The 26,615-nt window shown below is 34.0% G+C and overlaps 1 protein-coding gene across 1 annotated transcript; it reads left to right on the top strand.

The window, feature by feature from the left end:
• Positions 1-512: 512 nt before the first annotated feature.
• LOC115985864 lies at positions 513-8,580 on the top strand. Its single transcript, XM_031108762.1, has 6 exons — positions 513-837; positions 2,446-2,778; positions 5,811-6,107; positions 7,337-7,600; positions 8,218-8,451; positions 8,537-8,580. The coding sequence occupies exons 1-6, from the start codon at positions 513-515 to the stop codon at positions 8,578-8,580; spliced, it is 1,497 nt and encodes a 498-aa protein (XP_030964622.1).
• The last annotated feature ends 18,035 nt before the right edge of the window (positions 8,581-26,615 follow it).

Genomic DNA, 26,615 nt, shown 5'->3' with positions numbered 1-26,615 from the left:
ACTCTTTTCTTTCATCCTCGAGATACATAAAATAAAAAACTACATGCAACTTGAATAGTGTCAATGCAAATTTATATTGTTACAGTAGCAACAATGCATATTTAGACAATTTTGGCTTGTCTGATGTGGGTAGTTCATAGAAACAATGCAAATTTATGCAATTTTGGCTTGTTTGATACGGGTAGTTCTTGCAAAAACATGTGTAAATTTGACACATTTTTCTATTATACACCCTCACTAAAATGCCTTTCCATTTTCCTTCTTTTAGCCATTGGGGCATATTTGTGTACTTAGCACATTAGGATCCTAATCCTATATTAACTAGGAAAAATTAAAAAGTAGCAAATGATTAAGCATTACATTAGTTAGTAGTGTGTACTCCCTAAGTAGCTTGGGGAAGTCAATCAAGCAACTATTATTGATACAAAACAAATCTTCCTTTTATCAATGCTGTATATATCATCCTGTATGTATCTTCCTAATAGCAAGCGGATGTATTCACAGATTTAAACATGGCACCAAAGCCTGCCCCACCTGCACCTGTCAATAAAATTCTTTGGGACCCAAACAATTATTTGGATTGGAGTCTTCAAGTGAAAACCAGATTGACGGATCAACAACTGTGGGACGTAGTAGAAGGAACCAATGAACCACCCAAAACAGAAAATGATGAAGCTGCTTTTAAGGCTTGGTCCGAAAAGAATGCCATGGCTTTACAAGTGATCCGGTATTCATGCAGATGGCCTTTCAATTCGGCGATTGGGAAGATTACTTCGGCCAAAATTGCTTGGGATACTTTGGCAGCAATATGCGCACTCTACAAAACTAGTTTCATAGGTATATCTAGATCTCTCTCTAAAATGCACAAGCTCAAACATTGTTAACGTAAGACAGTTATATAATATACCGTATAAAAAGTATTATAGTATAAGGCCACCAATGAAAAAAGATTCTTAAATTTTTATTAATAGATCTATCAATATACCAATGAGAGAATTAATTAAGTTTAAAATATTCACTAATAAATAAAAAGTAATTTTTTTATCAAAGAAAAAAAAAAATTTATTTTCATTAGATGTTACAATGACTGTTTTTTTTTCTTAGTTTTTCAGTGTAGAACTTATCATTCTCCTACTAGTAAATAAATTTATTCTCAATTTTTTTTTTAAGAAATTAAATATATAATTTTGTTAAAATTTTCAATCATAATTTTTTACTATTGATTCTTTTTAATTCATAATTTTATGTCTAAAAAATAGATTTTAAATGAAAAAAGTCCAAAAGTTAAATAAGTCTTTTATTAATATTCAAAATATAAAAATAGACTCCACTTAAAATAGTAGCCTTAAGCCCCACAACGACTTAAGTCGACCCTACTTTGTAATAAAAATTACTTTCTATGTTACCTACTTAACTTTGAATCAAAAGAACTGATTTTAATGACTTAATTAATTCTATTGGCATTTTTTTTTTAATTCACTTAACTTATAGTTATAAGTTTGATGTGTGGACATATAGAATTGTAGATATATTTTCTTTATTTAAGTTTTCAATTGTTTGTTCGTACTTGATTGCGGATCAAAATACTAAATTAATTATAATTAATAATCAAAGGAATAACTAAATAAGTCAAAAAAAATTTTATAAAGTTTTAACTTATGACGTCTGCTTCTTATTATTGTGTTCTTTATCATCTGTGTAAGGCATTAATTAATTTTTGGTGTAGGTGGAGATTGAATCTTCAATTTTTTATTCAACCATTAGAAATCTTACTAATTGAGTTAACTAGAACCCACTAAATAAGTCAAATTTAATTTTACAGCAAAATAGTATTGATATTTTAGTACATGTATATGCTCATTAGGATTTAATAAGATAATACGCCTTCTTCAAGAACTTTGTATTGAATATTACTTTTGCAATATATTTATAAGTTATGCAATGTCAAGAGTCTCATAGCTCAACTAGCAGTTCCTAGTAATTCCAATAAAAACATCCACTTCTCTTCCTACCAACTATCGATATAAGTTATGTAATTATGTCTACAAGTTATAACCTATTCTAATTTTGATATTAAAAAATTAAGATAATATTTCTTCTAATACATGAGCGTGCATGTATGCATGTTTGTATATATACGTGTGTGTTTTAAGTTTCTCTTAAGTGGTGTATCAACACCATATTTAGCCTTCATTCAAAAATTTTGGCACCCCTAATGCTCTCATCTCACCCCCCCCCCTCTTCCCTCTTTATTTATTTATTTTATGAGAAAATATTTTATTGATCTAGGAAAATTTTAAAAGTAGCACATAACATTAGTTAGTAGTCTGCAAGTAGCTTAGCAAACTCAATCAAGCAACTGTCGTCGATGATTTGGTACATAACGAATCTTCCTTTTATCAATGCTGTATATATGCTCCTAATAGCAAGCGGATGTATTCACAGATTTAAACATGGTATCAATGTCTACCCCAACTGCAGCTGGTTTTAAACGTCTTGAGGACATAGACAATTATATGGATTGGAGTATTCAAGTGAAAACCAAATTGACAGATCGACAGCTCTGGGACATTGTGGAAGGAACTGATGAAATTCTCAAAGCAGAAACTGATGAAGCTGCTTCTCAGGCTTGGTCCGAGAAGAATGCCATGGCTTTAGGAGTGATCCGGTATTCATGCGGAGGGCGTTTATGTTGGGCGATTGAGATGATTACTTCGGCCAAAATTGCTTGGCATACTTTGGCTGCAATTTGCAAACTCCCCATAAGTAGTTACAAAGGTATCTCTAGATCTCTTTATAAAATGGACATGGTCGAACATTCTTAATTTAAGATATATATATATATATATATATATATATATATATATCAAGCATGAATGACCTAGGCCAACCAGCGGTCCAAACCAAGCAAAACAACTGTAGTTATTACCAACCAAACAATAAAACCTCAATTATATATATACATACCAACTGATTACACTAACTATGACGGTGTTTGGTACTGTTGTTTAAACAACAGTTTTCAGTATTTAAACAACATTATATATATTTTTAAACATTTTTTCATCCATACGTATTTTCATAAAACAACAACAACGTTACTAAAAATCTCTTATTAAACGAACTCTATATTTTCTAGGATACCTACTTAATTCTGAATTAGTAGTATTGGTTTTAATGAATTAATTGATTTGATCTAGTGGCATTTTTTTAATGCATTTAACTAGCATGTAGCTCCATGCATATGCATGAGTACATTTTTAAATATGTAATTAGATGCATTTTATAAGTCATACACTTAAGCTTTATTATGTTCATTATAATATATATTTTCTTATTCTTAAAAAGTCTTTTAAAAATATTATTTAGTAGAAAATGTAAATTGTTCAAGCTTGTGAATTTTATTCTAGGAAAAAGTTATTATCTTACTTCTTAACATAATTTTTTCTATTACAATGCAGTAAATTACAGTTTAAGTTTTTTAATTGTATTTTTAGAAAGATTTTATTCTTGAGTATCTTACTTTTTTTTTTTTTTTTTAGAGAAACAAACTAACTATTAAACACACACACACACACATACATAATTACACTCTCTCACTAAGTTCAAACACATTTCTTAACCCAAAGTATCGCTACAAAAGGACCTAACTCTTGTAGTTGTAGAGTGGGACTTTAAGCAATGGAAAAGAGTTACACTCAAGTAATGTGGGACAACACCCACTTTATCTTACTTAATTCATATACAAAACAATATTCTCTCTTTCAAATAATAAGGTTCTTTTAAAAATAATTTGTTTTCTAGTTGTTAAAAAATAAATTAAACTTTTAAAACTAAAAGTTCAATATGCTATAGACTTATTATATTTGAAAAGGAAATGGTACTTATTGAAAGTGATGTTACGTTTAATATAAAACTAACAAAACTCTCAATTGTTGCAGTTCGTGATAAATACTTGTATCAAAATTAAAAAATTTATTTGACACTTGGCACAAAATTAGACTTTAATTTTAGAATCTAATTGAATTTTTTCTCAATTTTGCCTATATATTTAGTTAATGATTGAAGGAGTAACTAAATAGGTCACATGGGGAATGGATTAAGTACAAGAGGCCCGTGGGCTCAAAGGCCATAAGAATAAGATAAAAAAGAGGAAGCAATAGGTCAAGCACCGAGGGGGGAGAAAGTGAAGGGACCTTAGTGGGTAATAAGGTCCGGTTTACTAGAGAACCCCTCTCTCTTTAGGCACATGGCTGAGGTGAATCTTATCCTCGGCCCGTGACCAAGAATATGATCTAATCAAGGGATAACTAAGAAGTACTTGAAAACCATTAGAGAAATACAATTGATGAATTAGGGAAGGTAGCGCCTAACCTAACAACCTTCATCTCTACATTAAATGACAACACCTACCAATTAGGAGGTATTTGATACTGAATGACTTGTTAAAACAGTGCCCTCCACCCATCCACCCAATTACTTTTTCAAAAGAAGGGAGGATACCTCTAATGGGACATGTATTATCCCCCCCATTTCTCCACCATACAAATGATAGGAGAGAGAAGGTCCCAACATGTATAAATGGAGCCATTCTTCCATCATAAGAGGGGATAAAAATATTAGAGAGAAAAAGTGTGCATTGCAAATCCTAACTTGTAATAATTTTTATTCGCTAGGTCCAAAGGGAATAGAAGAGCATTCACATTAGTTTGTCTAAATTTTTCTATCTATTTATAAGAACCTACTTTGTCTATTTTACACAACTACTTTTACAAAATACTCACACCAAATTATCTATTATACACTTCATTTTATTTAAATAATTATTTTTTATTCATTTTTTATCATTATTTTACCAAAACTCACATGACCACCACAAAGGTGAACCTTCATGGCTAGACCTTGGTTTCCTTCTTTTGCTGTTGCCACTGCCTTTTCTTCTTCTTGGCTGCTTCTTTTTCTTTTTCTTTTTCTTTTTCTTCTTTGATGATTCACATGGGTTTGTATACGGGTTTGACGACTCATATGATTTTGTATATGAGTTTGATGTGTTTGAGATCGAGATTTAGGATGTATTTGATGAACTTGATGATTTGTAGAGCATTTTGTTGAGATTTAAGAGGAGATGGAGAAGGAAGAGAGTAGAGGAAGAGATTCGAGGGAGACGAAAGAGAATTTGATGTGAGAATTGAGAGGAAAAATTATTTAAAAAGTAAAATACATAACTAGAGTAACCGTGTAATTAGTGTATCAAAAATGGAAATCTATAGTGTTTTATATAGACTGATATGGAGAGTTCTTGAAGAAAAATTTGTCAATTTGACACATTTTTCTATTATACATCTACCGATGTAAATGCTCTAAGGATCTTTGCTATCAATACAATCTTATTAGTCTTGATTTAATCTCTTGCTTGGTTCTTCCATTGTGAATTGCCTTCCCATACTTATAAATTAATTGTAGAGTTAATCTTACTTTTCTTTAGTATTTTGACCAATATATATCAGATTTAATGTTAAAAATTTTAAACAAAATAGTATTGATATTAATTTTGCACGAGTATATGCTCATTAGGATTTAATAAATAATATAATAAGTTATCTTAAAAAATTATGTATCAAATAATTTTGTTTGCAATATATTTATAGGTTATGGAATACCAAGAATTTTGCCGCTCAAATAGAACATTTTATTGTTTTTAAATGAGACATTCAAGATACAATTCCCCTCACTTCCAACTATCAATATAAGTTATGGAATATGTTTACAGGTTATAATCTACTCTAATTCTAATATTATAACCAATGCAGATGGTTTTAAAAATCTTGAGGATGCGGACAATTATTTGGATTGGAGTCTTCAAGTGAAAACCAAATTGGCAGATCAACAGCTCTGGGACATTGTGGAAGGAAACGATGAAGCTCCCAAAGCAGAAAATGATGAAGCAGCTTTTAAGGCTTGGTCCGGAAAGAATGCCATGGCTTTAGGAGTGATCCGATATTCCGACGAAGGCCCCTTAAAGCGGGCGATTTGGAAGATTACTTCTGCCAAAATTGCTTGGGATACTTTGTCAGAAATATGCACACTCACCAAAAGTAGTTTCATAGGTATCTCTACATCTCTCTCATATATTTGCACATGCTCATATATATATACACACCAACCAATTACAAGAACAACTTTTTTTTTCTTACCTACTTAAACTTTGAAATCAGTAGTACGTACTGGTTTTAATGACTTAATTAATTCTACTGGCATTTTTTTTTTTACTTATGAGTTATACGTTTAATTTTTGGACATATATAATTGTACGACAATTTTTTCTTCATTTAAGATTTCAATTGTTTGTCCATATTTGATTGAGAATCAAAATATTAAATTAACCATAGCTAATGATCAAAGGAATATTAACTAAATAAGTAAGATTTAATGTTGCAATAAAATAGTATTGAAATTGTTGTACATGCATATCAATGCTATTTATAAGTTATGTAATCATGTATCGAATAAAGTTGTTTGCAATATATATGGTGTTTCTCTTGGTCACTGGACCCACTACTTGGGTGATCGAGTTCTAAGAGTTTGAAAATTTCTTCCTTATTGGTTTGGTCACTAATGAGGGTATTGATAAGGGTTTTGGCCTTAGCTTTACACTCTTTCCGAAAATGTTCTTTCTTTCCACACTTAAAACATGTTCCTGATGCTTTAGGTATGAATTTTCCTGAGGGGTTGGATCTACCTTTCTTATAGAAATCATTAGTCTTGAACTTCTGTTTTCTATAATGTTTGGAGGCAGTTTTCTTTCTATGGGACTTTTCAGAGGGTTCTTCTCCTCTGTGTTTGGATTTCCTTTTGGGGATGATTGAAGGTAAGCCATATATATATATATAAAAGTTATGTAATTCTAAGAGTTTTGTAGTTCAATTCCCTCCATCCCCAACTATCAATGTAAGTACATATTAACAAGTTATGATCTATTCTAATATCAAAAAATTAAGATATATATATTTTTCTAATATATACACATGCACATATGAATGTTTGTATATTTTTTCTTTGGCGGTTGTCTTCTCAAGAGACCTGATACGCTCCTCAACTCCATCTCCTTAAACTCATGAAATTAATGTTACTAATTTATTTATAATATTAGGAGATATATATTAAAGCACCAACAAGGTAATCTATCAATTTATTCTAAAATCTATGGAAAAGACAACTTTAGCGAAACATCATATTATCTAAATTCTATGAATTATGAAATGCAATTTATAACATCTTCACAGAACCAGTTTCGTATGTAACATAATATATTTAATTGCTGTTCTTCTACTTTTAGTTCCTGAGGAATATGATTATGTGGCTTGGAGCATCCGGATGAAAGCCTATTTGAAGGCTTGCGATCTTTGGGACATCGTTGAAGCAGCCACCCAACCTCCGAAACCCGAAGATGATGAAATTGGCTTTAATGCTTGGAGCAAGAAGGATGCCATAGCTTTCTATTTGATCAGGGAATCGTCCTCTGCATTTTATAGCTCTCTGTTTCCTGCTGGAACTGCCCAAAATGCTTGGGATATCTTGGCAAAATTTTACAATTCAGAAGGTAGCTCCGTCTCTTTTAATTTGTTCTTGTACAGAATAGTAGCTCTCTCTCTTCTATCTCCATTTTTTTTTTTTTTGAGAAGAATCTCTCTTAAATGAACATACTCAAACATTCTAAAATAGGCTTAATCCGCAAGACAATGACAAAGTTATATACACAATGCAAATCCATGAAAGACAAAGATACAATTCACAATATTAAAAAATTTAATTTATTAATAAAATCATTTTTATTTGATTTTGTCAACAATAAAAACTATATCTTCACATCAAATGTCTTGTAACTCGATTAAAATCTCTGATATTTCTAACAGTGATATTCAAAGTTCACATTCCCCCTCTTTCCAACCTCCAACTATGGAATTTTTTAAAAAAAAAAAAAAACAAAAAAACAAAAAAAAAAAAAAAGCTATATCTTCACTTAATTTGCACTATATGTATTTTGGGTGGAGTTTAGGGTATAACCCTCGTGCATTATTCTTTTAGTGCTATTTTTTGTTTTTGTTTTTTATAATTCGATAGTTGGGAGAATTGATCAAGAGGTATAAGTTGAAATCTAGATCAAAAATCTTGTAATTGTTATTAGATACTCTAAATCTTTTGTTAAAAACTTTGTAGGGAGAGAGAACAGTGAACTCCGTAAGTATGTATTATTTAAGCAGTATCTTCGTGACGGTAATTGGGCCGCAGCTAATCAGCTCATTACTTCCAATCCGGGGGCAGAGAGTGCAATAATTTCAAATACAAGAAGTACGGCTTTACACAATGCTATCATTGCTGGACATCTGCATATTGTGAAGGAGTTGGTAAACATGTTACCCACAGACAAATTAAGAATGACGGATAAAGATGGTAATACGGTTCTTGGTTGTTGTGCTCTTGTTGGAAACACCGAGATGGCAAAATGCATAGTTGAAAAGTGTCCAATGTTACTTAGCATTGGAAATGGAAACGAGTTTGACGAACTCATTCCAGTCGTGATGGCTCTTACGCGTAACTCCAATTCAATAGCTACGGCTCAATATCTCTATTCTGTAACTCCTCCAGGAAGTCTAAGTCCTGGAAAGGGCAGTGTAAATGGTGCTACGTTTGTTACTCGATGCATTTATTCAAAAAGTTTTGGTAAGAAGTTTAATTAGATTTGACTATACACTCCTTATTATTATTACTATTATTTGGCAATAACTCATTATTTCTATGATTTCAAATATTAGCTATGATTCCCTTTCAATTAGTTCCTTCTGTTTGCGACTCAATAGATATGGCTTTGGATGTGCTGGAAAAATTCCCTACTTTGGTGACTGCTTTAGATATCGAGGAGGAGTCCCCTGTGCTGGCATTAGCTAGCATGTCTTTTCCATATACGAGTGAAAATCAGCTCATATCTTGGAAACAATGGATCTATAACTGTGAGTCTCAGTCTCTATTATCTGCTGCCTATTAAATTATTTTACTATTTTGCACACACCTTGAATGGTTTTTTTTTTTTTTTTTTTCTCTTCTGAAAAGGACGGATTTAATTTATATTATTAACTGCAGCACTAAACAATATTGCGAAGAGAACAAATTAGGATTTTATGTCATACATAAAATAAAATAAAAAGAATAAATATATCATTTAAAACTAAATTAACAAATTCAAATTCAAACTAGCATATATTCACTGTATATTAAAAAAATATAAATAAAATAAAAATACAAAAAATAAATGTTCCTAATACATTTCTATTTATTCTTTTTAAAATATGGAATTTGATATTTTTTAAATTCTGAAAATGATCTATAATTTATTTCACATTAAATTTTGCAGCAATTTTACTTTATATATATAATATAATATTAATGAGTCTTATTAGAAAATTATCTTTCATTTTCCTTGAAAATTTTGTTTTAATAATATTTATGACCGAAAGGTCATATGCTACATAGTTTACTTTTCCATAATCTACTAATTAAATAAATGATATACATTATCTCATTATATTTCCAATATTTACCTAACTAACCAAAAAATAATTAGTGTAGACGAATAAAAATTTAAAATATAATAGCCAAGCCTAAACAAAAATTTGAAACCACTTGTCCTCAATCCTCAATTGCTGAACATTATGTTTTACAACTAGTTTCTAACATGTACAATGCATAGGAAAGTTTAGCAATACATATTTCATTCATAAGTATTAAAATCATATTCTATACATATTCGATTATATGTATATAAATATATGAAGTTAATTCTACTTACTCTATTGCATATCAAAGTTCCAAGAAGTTTAAATTTCTATTAAGATTATAATTTTGTTAAGTGTAACTTATTTTAATTATTTATCTTTTTTTATTTTCATGTTTGACGAAATTTTCAATTTTATACAATATGCTTCCATCATATAATTTAAAGTATGTTTTCATTTACCAAAAAAAAAAAGTATGTTTTCAATTGTTTACATTGACTATTTTATTGTTCATTTTTTATGAATATTTGTGAAATATTTTCTTTAATTTGCATATGAATTTTTAATAAACCCATACCTCACACGTAGGTGAATAATGATAGGTTTTTTTCGTAGATTTGACAAAAATTTAACATATGAGGTTCACCACATAATGATACTAATCAGTGTTTAATATACTTAGGATTCGAACCTCAAATCTTTTGTTGTTATCAATACTGAAACCGCAACGTGAAATGATAGTTTATACAATAAAAAATATGTCTTGTAATTTGCAATCACACCAAATGAATGGCCTTGCCCTTTGCTCGTCGATCCTTTTACCCTTTATTTTATACATGTAAAAGTCTTTAACCTCACAAATAGAAGAGCTCTTGCCACATAGTAGATATATTAAAATTATTACATGAATTGCTATGAACAAAGTTTAGCTACAAAACTTGTTGTAGCCTAAGACTACAACTTTACCCAATAAAATAAATATTACTACATATTTTGAAGATCTAATCGTTAAATTGCATGTTCTACATGCTTTTAATACAAATGTCAAATTTTGTATCCATCAGATATTTTTTACCATATGTGGGGCCAGAGAACTTACGACTCGGCCCACTCTCCACTAAGGCCCAGGGCCCGTGCCGAGAAGGGTAGTTGCCGAGGACGAGTAGGGAAAGGCCAAATAGCCTAGAGACACAGCTGAGGATGACCCTGTCCTTGGCATCCCAAGACTTCAAAGGGAAGAGTGACATCTCGTCGAAAGCTACCTCCTAAACGCCCCCAGAAGAAGAGGCGAGTAGAATGAGACCCACATGGGGGTACAGAGTGGGAGTGGTTCAAGGTAAATACGTTACCTTCGCATTAAATGCGCCCACAAACGTCCTAGCCATATTAATGAGAAAAGACGCTTGAACAGTGTGGCTTCGGTTAGTGCAATTAACAAAAAGCAAGGGGAGGCGGCTGATGGGACAGGTATTCGAATAGGAACCTGCCTAATAAACAGGTGGAGGGTCAGGATCAACCGAGAAGGGATATATAATGTAAAGACTTGTGCGCCAAAGAGGGGGGCTTCCAGACCAAGGAGTCCTAAAGAATTGAGAATAATAAGGACATGAAGCTCCTTGGATGGGGTCGAAGGACCGGAGACGTTCATGGTGTGCCGGAATAGATTATTATTAAACACGCCAGGTTCGTCCTTGTGCAAATCACTATGGAAACCCTGACTAACCATCGCCCGGTGACCAAGGCCTAACCTTTCAAACCCACGCTCTACAAATTATATTGTTTGGGCCTTAACGTGCAAACCTAATATCATTTTGGGGCCATCACGAATTAAGTCCTTACAATTGGTGCCATCTGTGGGAAAAACTTGTGTTTTGGCAAAGGCGGTGGGTCGAGAAAGTCCCCCCGTCACTTCCAACGGCCCGTTGTAGTGTCCTAACATAAAGTTCAATTAGGGGCTATGTTTCGAGGTGTCAGTAGTGCGGATGGTTCTAGGGGCTTGGCCTAGGGGCTAATCCCCCCAAACCAATGTCCCACCCCTTGGTCGAGGGGCTAATCTCCCCAAACTTAAAAAAGCTAAGTTTTGGACAGAACCAAGGTATTGCATGATTCTCAGACTCAAACCTATGGGGAAACCAACTACTTAAAAAAACTAGCTTTGGATAGAACCAAGGTATTGCATGGTCCTTGGACTCAAACTTAAGAGGAAACCAACTACTTAAAAAAGCTAAGTTTTGGACAGAACCAAGGTATTGCATGGTCCTCAGACTCAAACCTATGGGGAAACCAACTACTTAAAAAGCTAAGTTTTGGACAAAACCAATGTATTGCATGGTTCTCGGACTCAAACCTATGGAGAAACCAACTACTTAAAAAACTAAGTTTTGGATAGAACCAAGGTATTGCATGGTCCTCGGACTCAAACTTATAGGGAAACCAACTACTTAATGAAAATATCTAAAGTTTTGGACAGAACCAAGGTATTGCATGGTCCTCAGACTCAAGCCTATGGAGAAACTAATTACTTAAAAAACTAAGTTTTGGACAAAACCAAGGTATTTCATGGTCCTTGGACTCAAACTTATGGGGAAACCAACTACTAAGGGAAATCTAGATACCAATTTGGTCCTAACAACACACAGGACATCTCGGATGATGCCTATATCTCCACTGAAGTAGGTTCAAACACGAATTCAACATTCTATGGGTGTGGGTAAGTTAGAGTTCCGGGATATGATCCCAAATATCTCATATGCACAACCATTCATATATGTTAAGATAACTAGTTCAAAAATCAGGAGATCTGCAACAATAGTAAGCATTAGCAAGGGCAACTAACATGTAGTTTAAAGAAAGAAAAGAATTTCATATATATGGTTAATAAGTTCAACTACCATCAAACTACAAAGTTTTCAAAACAAAAGGGAAACGAGTTAAGTAATTAAACGGGAAACAAATACGAAGGTTGGCTAGGGCTGTTATTTCTTCAATATCGTCTTGTCCACATCCTCGGAAGGCAGAGCAGGACTAGTCTCAGGGCCTTGGGAGACATCCCCTTCTTAGGAAGGCTGAGTGGGGTCGGTTTCGATGCTCTTGGGGACCTCAGTAAGGGGAATTGCCTATAGGGGCTGAGCAAGAATGACTGGCTTCTCGGTAACAGAAATCTGAGCTCTAACCGTAGGCTCGGCAACCTCCTTGGGCATCTTAGGATTCATATCTCCAAGTGCTTCTATCGCATCATGAGGCTCTTCCCCTTCAAGCGACTCGTCAGGAGGGACGCTGATCTGTGCAGCTTCTGACTGAGTAACCCCTGCCTCGTGTTGATCGGTCACAGCCTCGGAGCTGGCGGAGGCAGCCTCATGGATGGCTGGAGGATAAAATATGCTCTCTGCCTTCCACAAATCAGACAAAGCATCCACCCCAGCTCGTTTTAAGGCCTCTTCCCAAACCTGGGAGCAGTATAGCCTGCATACCCCAAGAATTTGGGCTTTAAGGGAGGCTTGGGTTTTAGCTATCCCCGTCTCGTAACCCTCCTCCTCGGCCTTATCCCTAGCAGCCTCGACCTCGTTTCTGGCAAACTCAACCTCTTGCTTGGTCCACACGGCTTCGTTCCAGGCAAACTCCGCCACGCCCTTAGTATTCTCTGCCATGATCATTTTTTTCTTCAAATCACTGATCTGCTCCTTGGCTATCTGCAATTGGTCCTCGGCTTCGAGTAGACGTTTTGTCAGTTCCTTGGCCTGTTTTTGGGTGCCATTTAAACTTGCCAAGGTACTATCCCTCTCTCGAATAGCCTCCTTTAAGTCCTCCTTAGCCTTTGCGAGGTCGTCCTCGGAAGCTTTGAGGGTCCGCGTGGCGTCTATGTGTTTGTCGCGTTCATTTTCGGCTGCCTTACTATGCTTATTAACTTCCTTCTCCATCCTATAGGTGGTCTGGAAAGCCTGTCAAGTGAGATAAATACATCATGAGTGAAAGTCCGGGAGCAAGAGTTAATAGAATTTTAGATTTCCAAAGTCTTACCATGCCCAAGTACCTCTTTGCACTGAGGAAAACCTCTTACATCCTCATGTTCTTCAATTCTTCCATATCGGTGGGAAGCAACATGGTTCTCCCTAATGCGTCGGCCACATAACCGCCCTCGCCGTCTCCGAGGTCAATCATGGACACGGTTTCCCGTAATGGTTCCCCGTGGAGCATGGGGGCGGGAAGCCAAGCACTCGGCATGGATTGGGCTTTAATCCCTTTCCCTTTGCCTTGAATGGGTTGGGTTTCGGTCCCTTTCCCCTTGCCTTGGGTGGCTTGGGCCTCAGTTCCTTTCCCTTTGCTTTGGTGCCCGATCTTCAGCTGTTTTTGGGCTCGCGAGGTCTCATCCCTCTCCTGAGAGGATTGGGACTTTCCCCCTTCCATGGGCTCCTTCCCCTTGAGACTCCTCTTTCTCTTTGAGTCAGTAGGTTCCGGCCGAGGAGGCAGAGCAGACTGAGGAGGAGCAGGAAGTTGGAGACAAGGAGATTGTGGTTTTAGATTATTAGACGAAGACCTCGTCTGGATGGGTTGACGCTAAGACGGGGAGGAGGGAACACTGGACTACGGTTTTCCCTATGAACCCTTCCCCGGTTGACCCTCGAAGAGGTCGAGTAAGCTGGTCGGGGGCTTTCTCTTAAGTCCCATCTCGGCTCGGGAGGATGTCCCCACTGACAACAGTTCTGCTTCGGACAAGGCTGGGTCACCTAGATCACCAGAAGGTTCCTCGGATTGGTCGGCTAGGTCAAATACCCCAAATCCCTCCTCGAACTGACCCAACTCGCCTTCGTCCTCCGCTGCTTGGTAAGATGGGGAGAGGTCCATCAATGGGATGCCCTCTAGGACAGAAGATCCTTCGGAGATTAAAAATCCTGATTCGACTACGGTAATTTTTGGAAGCCGAGGATGGCTAGCGTTGATCACGTGCCTTGGGTCGGCAAATGACTTTTGAAGGGGAGCGTACCCTAAGATTTTGTGAGCAGCTCTGACTTGACCATCCTCATCATTTACAAAAACTGCCGCTTGAAGAACAGTCTCTAAGTCTACCCGGTTAACTAGGTGAAAGTGTCGGTGAAAAGTATTTGGATCTGCAAGAAAAAGACATGCACATGGTTAGTAACCGAACCACATCAAATTAAAATGGCGCAAAGGATCGATACCCCACCTGGTTCTCCCTCCATCATTGGGCATGGAACGCTATCATGCCATTCACCGGATACGATAAGGAAGTCCTTATTTAACCCCTAGTTGGAATCAGGGAGACATTGGATTAGTCGAACTCTCTCGTCTCTCGTCTTCATATAATAGGATTTTCCCTTCAAATTTTGGAGATTATAGCACCAATTCAAGTCATGGTGGGTCAATCTTAACCCCATCTTTTCATTTAAGGCATCCACACAACCCAGAATCTTAAACATGTTACCGGTGCACTGGGTGGGGGCTAATCAGAAGTGCCTAAGGTAACCCTTCGTTACTGGCCCCATGGGGATTTTCATACCCCCCCTCTACGAAGGCGAGAACAGGAATTACCACCTCGTCTATCCTTCTTAGAAGGTGCTACTCTCCCATCTTACAGTGCCTCAGACTCACGTTGGGGGGAATCCTATAATCGGCGATGAACTTTTCCATCGCCTCTTTAGTATCAACCAATTTTCTCAGTCTCAATTTAACCATCTCTAAGAGTTACTAAACAAACTCAACTAATGATAGGAGAAGGAAGGGAACAAGAGAAAAATAAACCCAGAAAAGAAAAAGCATGAGTTAATGAAGGCAGAGAACTTACAGAAGAGAGGAAAGGTGCCTCGGACAGGTTTTTTGTGCTGGAGATAGACTTGAGTTTGGACGAAAGTTCAGATGAACCCAGGGTATATGCGCTAGAACTCTTAAGTGCAAAACTGAAGAGACAAATCATCTCCAAAAATCATTTATGCCTCCCATCGAAAGTAACTGCACGAATTTTCCCACCCATAAAGGCAAGGAAATCTCCACCGTTAGATCTCCATCACGCCGTTGAACATGGAAAGCACAGAGCCACCCGCATTTAATGAGGACACGTTTCACCTTCCAAAGGCTCTAAGAATGTGTCTTGGGTAGACGAAAAGTCTCGAGAACCGATAGGTGACAAGGATTGACAAGCATTAACAGACGTCTGATGTCATCAAAACCTTCCTATCCATCCGAAGAGCCGGATAGCAGGATTTTAAGGGGCTATTATGGGGCCAGAGAACTCACGACCCGGCCCACTCTCCACTAAGGCCCAGGGCCCGTGCCGAGGAGGGTAGTTGCCGAGGACGAGTAGGGAAAGGCCAAATAGCCTAGAGACACAGCTGAGGAAGACCCTGTCCTCGGCATCCCAAGACTTCAAAGGGAAGAGCGACATCTCGTCGAAAGCTGCCTCCTAAATGCCCCTAGAAGAAAGAGGCGAGTAGAATGGGACCCATTTAATGAGGACACGTTTCACCTTCCAAAAGCTCTAAGAACGTGTCTTGGTCAGACGAAAAGTCTTGAGAACCGATAGGTGACAAGGATTGACAAGCATTGACAGACGTCTGATGTCATCAAAACCCTCCTATCTGTTCGAGGAGCTGGATAGCAGGATTTTGAGGGGCTATTGTGGGGCTAGAGAACTTACGACCCGGCCCACTCTCCATTAAGGCCCAGGGCCCGTGCCGAGGAGGGTAGTTGCTGAGGACGAGTAGGGAAAGGCCAAATAGCCTAGAGACACAGTCAAGGAAGACCCTGTCCTCGGCATCCCAAGACTTCAAAGGGAAGAGCGACATCTCGTCGAAGGCTGCCTCCTAAACGCCCCCAGAAGAAAAGGCGAGTAGAATGGGACCCATTTGGGGGTACAGAGTGGGGGTGGTTCAAGGTAAATACGTCACCTCTGCATTGAATGTGCCCACAAACGTCCTAGCCATATTAATGAGAAAAGACGCCTGAACAGTGTGGCTTCGGTTAGTGCAACTAACAAAAAGCAGGGGGAGGCGGTTGATGGGACAGGTATTCGAATAGGAACTTGCCTGATAAACAGATGCAGGGTCAGGATCAACCGAGAAGGGCTATATAATGTAAAGACTTGTGTGCCAAAGAAGGGGGGCTTCCAGACCAGGGAGTCCTAAGGAATGGAGAATAATAAGGACATGAAGCTCCTTGGATGGGGTTGAAGGACCGAAGACGTTCATGGTGTGCCGAAATAGATTATTATTAAACATGTCAGGTTCGTCCTTGTGCAAATCACTATGGAAATCCTGACTAACTATCGTCTGGTGACCAGGACCTAACCTTTCAAACCCATGCTCTACAAATTATATTGTTTGGGCCCTTAACGTGCGAACCCAATATCATTTTAGGACCGTCACGAATTGAGTCTTTACACCATATTATCTATAAGCTTATATATTATGCATGATTTTAAACTAAAAAAACTTATCATTTAAACAATTTGTTGATGACATAGATATTGATCTTAAATTTTTTAAAATTTTTGTAAATATGGAAGATATAAGAAGAAGATGTAATTTAATGATTGATTTCTCAAAATTCAGCTCCAATGAGTAAGTTCGTAACCTTAGGCTATAAACCCATTTTAATTTGTACCCAAACTTTGTCCAATTGTTTTTTCAAAATGTGTTTCTGCTCAACACCGGTACTGGGTGAAAGATTTCATTTAATGGGTAACAAAGGTGGCTAGTTTGTTGGGAAATTTTAGTAAGGACAGTATTGTAATTTCTTGACAATTTATTGAATTAGGATCATGTGACTTGGACATGCAATTTTTAAAATATGGAGTGGTGATTGCTTTGCAAGTTTTAGTAGATTGGAGTGCAAAGTAGTGCAATGACCCCCATAATTTTAGGATGAATCAGTACAATTAATCCTAATTTAGAATATAGGGTAAATATTATTTTGGTCCTTAAATTTTACAAAAATATATTTTTGGTCCCTAAACCTTAAAAAGTTCTTTTTTCATCCCTAAATTTTGTAAAAAGTTTTTTAATAGTTTACAGACAAAAATATGGATGAAAAAAAGAACTTTTTTAATAGTTTAGGGATAAAAACAAACTTTTGGTGAAGTTTAAGGACATGAATAAAATATTTTCAATAGTTTGAAAACGAAAGATGAACTTGTCAATAGTTTATGGACAAAAAAGATTTTCTTAAATTTTAAGGATGAAAAACAAATTTTTGATAAAGTTTAGGGACCGACATAGTATTTTACCATAGAATATATTTAGCAAATACAAAACCCAAATTATTCAAAAAATTTTTAATGTTAAGTTGCTTTAGTCTAGTGGATTTTAATTGTTTTCAACTAAAATATACCAGTTGATCGCTTCTTAATATATCTCTTTAAGTATAAGTACTTGTGGGGTGTGGGGGGTAAGGGTTGGGGTTCAAGTTTTTAAGAGGGAGCTTCACACACACATATACACTTAGATTAGGTTAGAGTAGAAATTTTATCTTGTATCATATATATATATGTATATATATATATATATATATATCTTTAAGTTTTTTTAAAAATAAAAAGTAAATATTATAATGTCGACAAGGTTACGTAATAACATTGAAATGGTCATAAAATTAAAAATTAATTTTTTTTTTTAATTTTACTATTATTATTTATATATACTTTTTACTCAAAGATTCATTGGTCAATTCTGTTGAAAGGTATACGCATTCCCGGGGTTGATGACATCAATCAAATTCCTGTAGGCATCCAAAAACTAGAGAAGGGAAAAAGTACTCAAGTAAGAAATATTGGATTAGGTATTTTCCCGTCTACACTCTCCTTTCTTAGGAATTTTATTTTGTCACAATGAAAGTCATATTTTTGTGCAACTTTATTTTTCTTTTCAAGAAAATTTAGAGACAACAAAATCTCAATACATTTTCATAATATTCTTATTTCATTTTATTGATTTGGACTAATGATGGTTTGACATATCATTTATTGTAAGAATATTGTGAGATATTGTAATGGCTGTAAAATAACTTTTTTTTTTCTCACACGGTAATGGTAAAATGATATTAAAAATATTTTTTGGTTGCTGCCAACAAAAATGGAGAAACTAATTTGGTTTTTTATATATACTTGATTAATCTGTAGGACATTGTTTGAAAATAAGAGAAAAGAGAGAGAAGAAATAAAAAATCAAACAGAAAAGGCATAAGCTAAGATGTTAAAAGAAGGGAAAGGAAAAAAAAGAAAAAGATAAAAGAATTTGAACTACTTTTTCGGTGATATTTAATATCTCAGGACAAAATTCTTGTTCAGAATTTATGTGATATTCTTATTTATTTTAAAATCTTCTTTTATTAAGGACTTTTACTTACTAAATAATGAAACTAGGAATTAGGAAAACGGAGTATAAAGCAAAAACGGGAAAGATAAAATCTTGTACAATGTTGAGAAGAAAGTGGTAGAAAGCCACAAACTAGCAAAAGGACATATAAATATGCAAGTTGATGAGAAAAATTACTTACTGAGGAGTTGGTGGAGTTGGACTTTCTGGTCGGATTTCATATTGGTTCAAACTGTGAGTTTAGTTATTTGTCTGTCTAGAAACAAAAACAGAAGACAAACTACTTGGTTAGGTTCTAAATATTTAGATATAAATTTTTAGGTTTTAAATACTTTGTATGTTGGCAAATTGAGAATAAAAACTTGTTTAGGATTAGATCTTAGGGTCTATGAACTGTTTTAGACATTACTCAAGGTGATACAAGTCAAGAATTAAGAGCATACAAGTTGCAGAAAGTTGAATTGAATAATTGAAGAGCTTGATTGATCAAAGGAAAGGCTTGACCAATCGAGATGTGACTTTGCAGAATTTTAAATAAGGCCCAACAGCTCGCAAAACGATTAGGGTTTGAATCCAATTTTACTAGGTATATAAGGAAAATTCTAATACACGTTTTTCATATGGTTTTGAAATCCAAACCGTTCACAGAACCGAAATGAGAGAAGTTAAAGGTCTTTAAGGTCGGACTGAGATTGAACCATGATGATGTCATAATTAATTTCATAATTAATTAAATATAAATAAATATATTAAATTAGTAAAAAAAAAAATGTATTTTTCATATTATAGTTTTCATAAAACAAATAAGAAATATTAAATTTTAAGCAAACATAATAAATAAACAAATATATAAGTATATAGCAATATTATAGTAGGTCTTTTTTTTTTTTTTTTGGAATAAGAATATCATAGTTGATTTACTTATTATAAAAATTAGTTAATTTACTAAGATCATTACTGAAATAACTAAATAAAAAAATAAATAGATAATTAAAAAAAAGTAACTACATAGAAAACAATTGTTTTCAAATTTAAATCTTATATAAAATATTATTAAAACATTAAAAAAAAGACTTGATGAAACCTAAAGCTCTTAAAGCTACTGCCTACTGTGGCGGTAGTGGTACAGTGGTACAATAATACATGTATATCAACGAAGTTAAAAACTAAATATAATAAACTAAATTAAAAGAAAGATTTTTTTTTTTGAAGTCAAAAGAAAGAGATTTGACTGGTATACTAAGAGCATCTCCAATGACTTCTTTAAAGCCAATTTTAGAGAGAAAACACCTTAAAAATCCACTCCAACAATTTCTCCATCTCCATTTTTTAGATTAGAATTGCTATAGTACTTCTTTATAAGTAAAAAACATTGTAGCGTTTACTGTTCACACTTCAAATGTTTTTTTTTTTTTTTTTCTTTTCTATTATAATAATCAACTATTGAATAAAAAAATGTTGGAAGATATGTAGTTGTTAAAAAAAAAATTAATAAAGAATGAATGAAGAAATAATATTTAAATGAGATTGAGAAAATGATAGAGAATCTGTTGGAAAGTGTATTTGAAAAAGTAGATAAGTAAAAGCTAAATATCACTGTTTACGGTCTAAACAATACAAAAATTTAGATAAACTGCTGGAGATGCTCTAAGCTATAAACAAATTATGTGGCCAAAATAGAAACTAGTATAGTGGTATATAGTGGGCGAGGAGATAGACGTGACTGGCATTATTTACTAAGCTATAAACGCCTTTACCAAACAGAAAAAGACTTCATCAACCCAAAGAAATCTCAGCAAAAGAAAAGAAAACACAACAGTATGAGTAAGGGAGAGGGTGCTGAAAATGGTGAGAGGGTGCTGTAAATACCGTCTTCTTCTCTTTTCTTCCATTTTTTTTAAGCTTTGGCTTGAAACCACAGGAACCACAAGAATCGTCTATGATTTTCAAAACTAGATGGTTCAACTGCGGTTCATACAGTTGACTAACTTTTTAACATAGGATGGTTTTGGGTGTTAAAAGAATCGTCTTAGTGAACAGTTCCTGGTTAACCAGGTCAGATCGTACGGTCTGGTCTAGATTTCAAACCATGGTTTTTTAAGACTTGAGAGTTACTCTTGTGAGATTTATGAAGTTATTGTACCTTCTAACTTTTTCAAGCACCTATTGAAGATCACATGCATATTGCTAGTACTAGTGGAGTAAAGTTGCAGTCAAGTTTCAACTATTAAGTATACTAAAGATCAAGACGTGAACTGGAGGTTCATGTCGGAGTAAGTTCACATCAAAGAAGTTTGAGAGGTTTATAACTAAATTTGGTAACTGTGTTAGCTTTACTATGAATTGGTATTCTTGAACTGTAAATCTCAATTTGATATAGTGGATTGTTCTTTTGGGATAGTTTCCCCAAGTTTTTACCTTGAAATTAGTTTGTTTCATTGGTTTTCCTAGGTCATCACATCTTATGTTATTTAGATTTTTGCTGTGTACGTTAATTGTGATGATTGTTTAATCTAGATTTGGATAATTAATCTAAGTGAAAACTTGATTCAAAATAAATTAGGTTAAACACTATTTTTTTCCAGGGATCTAAATTAACACTACTTAAAAGAATATAGCTTTTTTTCTTTTAACATAAAGAATAAGATAGAAAAACTTCAACAAAGACTACCCATAAAACCAAAGGGGATAAAATACTCTTTACTCTCTATCATCACCAACACATATTTTGGGTTAGAGTCTTAAAGATATATTAATCATATAAGTCCAACCCCAATCCTATTTGTGTGCAAGTAAAGTCTCCTACTTGTACTACAAGTCTGTTAACTATAGTTAGTGTTTTATTAGTTTAGAATTTAGTCCACTATAAATATCCTTGTTGGGTTCATTATAATACCAAATTTGTACTTTACTCTTATAATAAATAAGGTTTTCTTCATGAATGTAGGCTATTGAGTTGAACCACGTAACCATTGTGTTCTTGTGTTTATTTTATACTTTTTCTTTCGCATCTATTTAGCATGTTGGGTTGTAAATTGAACCTAGTTAATTGATTCAATTATCCAAGATGATTAATTATTTAGATTTTATGCAAATAATGTAAAGGTACAAACAAATCACAAATCTAATCTAGAGTGTAGCAAAAACTAAATTTGACATAGTGACTTGTTGACTAATAGAGAAAACCTTCACAAGGAAAAAACCCTACCAAATGAATTTTAGGCCACCGCTCTCAAGAATCTACTAATAAAAAGCAAGTGATTACAAATAAAAGAAATCTTGCTACTACTCTAGCCTATATGAAAATACCAACTTACAGTTGAACATTTGCTCCAATCCCCAATTAGACTTAATCTTGTAAAAGACTTCTTCCTTTTGAACAGATCTTCAATCTGCAACTAACTATTTTGCACGAATCCTACTAAGTGACTAACCCCACACCAAACCTTTTGATTGTTACAGTTGATTTGCAACAACTTCACAAAAAAACACCAATAAGATTTTCAATTATTGATGTTAGATACTTTGTTTTGCATAGAACCCAAAGGCGCATAAGAGTCACAACAAGATCTCTTTATTCATTTTTTTCCTAAACTCATAAGTTCAAAAGGTGGAGGCTAGGGTTTTAAATAAGAAAACTTTACAAAGCATTAGGGTTTTGGTTTTCTTTTTCTACCACCTTATTGAAATAGGAGCTTAATAGGTCTTTTAAATGGGCTCTAATATTCCTATTAGGTTTACACAAACCCATAAACAAATAGCCTCTTAGAATAAAATGTTCTGGGCTATATTCTAAAATTCCGTTAGCTTGATAGATCGAGATAGGTGTCGAAGTTAAATCTTGATAGATCGAAGGTATTGAGCTAGGCATCGGGACTTGTAGATTCTACTTTTCTTGAGCAATTTCATGAGTATTCTTCATGTTTTTAGCAATACCACTTGCTATACTTCTTCAAGTACTTCATGATGATCTTAAACCTACTTAGGTCTGATAGGCCAAGAATGTATTGACCCATTAGCAAATTAATTAATTAATTACCCAAGCTAATTAATTAAGTCAATTTAACATGCAATAGCATGGTAGCACAAACAAATCACCAACTAAAGTATATGTAGCGGAAATTAAATTTGACACAGGTGATTTGTTTACAAATGGGGAAAATCACCGAGGTGAAACCCCACCGGGTGAATTTAAGGTTACAACTCCCGTGAATTCACTATTATCAAAACAAGCGGTTACAAATAAAAGAAATCGCAATACCTAATAACAACCTACAGTTGAATCCTTACCCCAATACCTAATTGGACTTGTCTTGCAGCAGCAATCTCTCCGTTCAATGCACGAATCCCAGTATGTGACTAACCAATGATGCACGGATCCCAATACGTGACTAACACACTAACTTGAGAAAGATGTTGGCTGCAAAGTTCTTCAGTTCATCTACAATGAAGATTAGGAAGCTCCTTGGTCACAAAACACTTGGTGTAAAGATACAATAGTTTCTATAGAGAATATGATGAACTATAGCAATATTTGTCTTCGATCACAATATGCATGAATTCTGTTTTCAAGACCTTGCATCCACTATGACGGCTCTTAAATAATCCTCATATATGTCTAGGGTTGTCAGAAAAGAAACCCTACACAAATACTCAAGGATATGCATGTAATCAGATCTGGAAAACTTGATTTCGTAATTCTCGATAGATACAGCTTGTGTCGAGCTTCTATCAAGCTTCAACATTAAATCTCGATAGAAATGATTCTGTCGAGACTTAATAAGCAGCACATTCTTCACTTGTTTCTTGGTCAGATTTGCATGACTTTAATACTAAACTTGAACACTTGTTTCTAGAAGTATTAAACCCATTCTAGATATACCTAATTACAAGTAAAATGCGTTTTGTCAAATGATTAGCCAATTACATCAAATATGTCCTCAACAAGGTTCACTTAATTACAAAAAAAGAAGTGTGGTTTGTCATAGAATATGCCAACTACATAAAACTATGACCCTAACATAGCATTTTTAGCAATTTGTAAGAAAATATAGGAGCACAACATACCTTATAAGGAATAAAAATAAAAGGAAGAAGCCATACAAAAAGTGGAGTGTTTGTGTGTGAGAGGAAGGAGAGCTACACCTCTTCCCTCGCTCCTCTCTGTCTTCTTCCATATTCGGCCAACAGGCCCAAAACCACACACATTTGAGTCACGCCAAACACAAGAAAATGGTGTATATATATGGGTCAGAGAGTACCGAGTATATTGGTTTTAATGGGCTAAACCAATACTTCAACAAGTAGAGAATAAGGAGCTTCCCACCGTGAGAACTAAAATTGCAAGCACATTCCATTAAAAGCTGACCATAATTAAACAAAATAGATGATAATAAATGCATTAGAATGACCCAATATTATCAATATGTGGTGATCATTATTTACTATTGAGTCTTTTAATAAATGCTTACTAAAATACACTCAAACTAATCTTTGTCTTCTCACTCCCTCCTTCCTCATCCCCTATTTCTTCTATTTATATTATCTCAAAAAAAAAAAAAAAAAAAAAAAAAAAAAAAAAATAAAAGTTAACAATGATTATGCTAACTCACAACATAAAAAAATGCCAACAAAACATTTGGTTCACAAGTAGGCTGCTTTAGAAGGTAGAATTTATTTTAGAAAACTTTTAAAATCTTCTTCTTTTTATTTTTTTATTTTTATTTTTAAGTTTAGAGCTTATAGAAAACTCCTAAATCTCTTCTTATGGTATATGGAATGAATACAAATCCTCCATGCTAAGGAAAATTAAATAAATACATGACAAATTATAATTGGTGGAATATAAGGAACACAAAAAATAGTACAGAGGATTTGTATTCATATGGAATATGTTTTTTTTTTTTTTATAAGCCATATGGAATATGTAATTCAGAGGAATTTGTTGGGTGTTGCTAACTATTACATATATACATTAATTCAATTTTATTTTCTTTAAATAGAAACAAAAACCCTATGAGTAATTTTACAACTATAAACTGTTTTACAATATTTTTAGAAACTTTTGATGTAGTCAATCCCTACTGGTTCTCATTTTGAGCTTACTATCGACATCACTTTTTCACTTACTAATAATAACTCACCACATCAATAGTTTGTAAAAAATATTATAAAATAGTTTGCATTTCTAATATTTTCAAAAACGCAATTAGCCGCATACATTATTCCACTGCCCACAAGTCTCATATTCGCCAAACTACGCTAAAGACTTTCAGAAAATTCATCATATATACTTATCTCTATTCTCCTATGTTTTATTTCTTGTTTTCTTTATGTTAGAATATTAACTCAAGATTCGAGATCCACTTGGACTAAACCCTGTCGTACTTTGCACTAGTAAGTTCGGTAGTTAACCTAAGTTAAGAGCTTATACGAAGACGATTCCTGTGCAATCATTGGCACAAAATAGATGGGACTTTCACAATTTTCTAACTACTTTGAAATTTGGAAATGTAAAAAACTGATATTACATTTGATAGTAAACTCCCGCATCAAAAACTAGTGCAATGTGAAAGTTTAATATCAATGGATGGTTTACCAAATTTTGTGGTTAAAGATGGCTTCGAACATATATATTAAAGGTCTCATTAAGTATTGGCCTTCCCATCATCTAATGGTGTAAAAGCTTCATGATTGATCTTGGAAAGATGATCTCGTTAAAGGTGTTTCCCATGGTTGATCTTAGATAGAGGAAGAAAGGTGTTCTCACGGTTGATCTTAAATACTTTATTGTTTGTCTCTAATATAATTGATAATGCCAAAAATTGTCAATTGGGTGTGTCCAAATTTAGAGTTTTTGATGGTTTTTTAGGATTTGCAAGAAAAGGAAAGTTGATCAAAGAGACTACTAAAGTATGTCCGCTTCTGATGTTTAAGTTAGTGTCAATTAATTTATTTTAGATGTAGATAGTATTTTGTGGTTTTTTTACTCATACTTCAGCAAATTGAGATAGGCTATTCCTTTTATAGGTGGCCTAGGTTGTTAGAAATTAATCACAAAGAAGAAGCTAGAAGAGAGGAAAGACAAGAAAGAAGAAACGACAGTAGTTTAAGTAGTCATTTTGATTAAGCTACAAGTAATTTAATTTGTTTTGTGAAGTGTGCTGGTCACGTGGCTTAAAGTGTATAGCAATAAATAAACAAAGTGTTGAATCTAATAAGATGAAATTATTTATTCCATCATTTCACACTTTTCTATTACAGATAGTCCTTATATTATAAGGAATTTAAGTAACATAATTATTTAATAGTTTTTTTTTTTAAGAGAAAGTTTCAACCGACAATTATTTAATAGTTTTTTTTTTTTTTTAATAACCTGCCAGTAACTCTATTATATTGGACTACCTAATGATTTTTCTATACCCATCAATAATAGTTCTCTTATTTTTATTTTTTAAGTAAGCAAATTTTATTAATTAAATTATTATTATTATTATTTGCTTTTTTCACTTTGAAGAACTTATTATTTGTTTCAAAACTCCTTCAACTTTTGGTTACAATATATTTAATCAATTAATTCCGTATATTTGATTATTAGTGATTGATTGTGTTAAAAAATTTAATTCTACTTCATTTTTTTTCCTCATCTAGTTGACTGATCATTGTTTTAATTATTGACTCAGGAATCAGACAAACATATGATTATGAATCGAAGCACCAATACAAAAAACTTCTACTTCGC

This window comes from Quercus lobata, chromosome 4, assembly GCF_001633185.2.
Source record: "Quercus lobata isolate SW786 chromosome 4, ValleyOak3.0 Primary Assembly, whole genome shotgun sequence".
Lineage (NCBI taxonomy): Eukaryota > Viridiplantae > Streptophyta > Magnoliopsida > Fagales > Fagaceae > Quercus > Quercus lobata.
The sequence above is the reverse complement of the archived record's forward strand: the minus strand, read 5'-3'. Positions and strand labels throughout refer to the sequence as shown.

Excerpts from the sequence above, each read along its gene's own strand:
- LOC115985864 (XM_031108762.1), top strand. The coding sequence starts at position 513 with ATGGCACCAAAGCCTGCCCCACCTGCACCTGTCAATAAAATTCTTTGG. Across the intron at positions 838-2,445 it reads CTACAAAACTAGTTTCATAG|ATTTAAACATGGTATCAATG; the intron begins GTATATCTAGAT and ends ATGTATTCACAG. Across the intron at positions 6,108-7,336 it reads CACCAAAAGTAGTTTCATAG|TTCCTGAGGAATATGATTAT; the intron begins GTATCTCTACAT and ends TTCTACTTTTAG.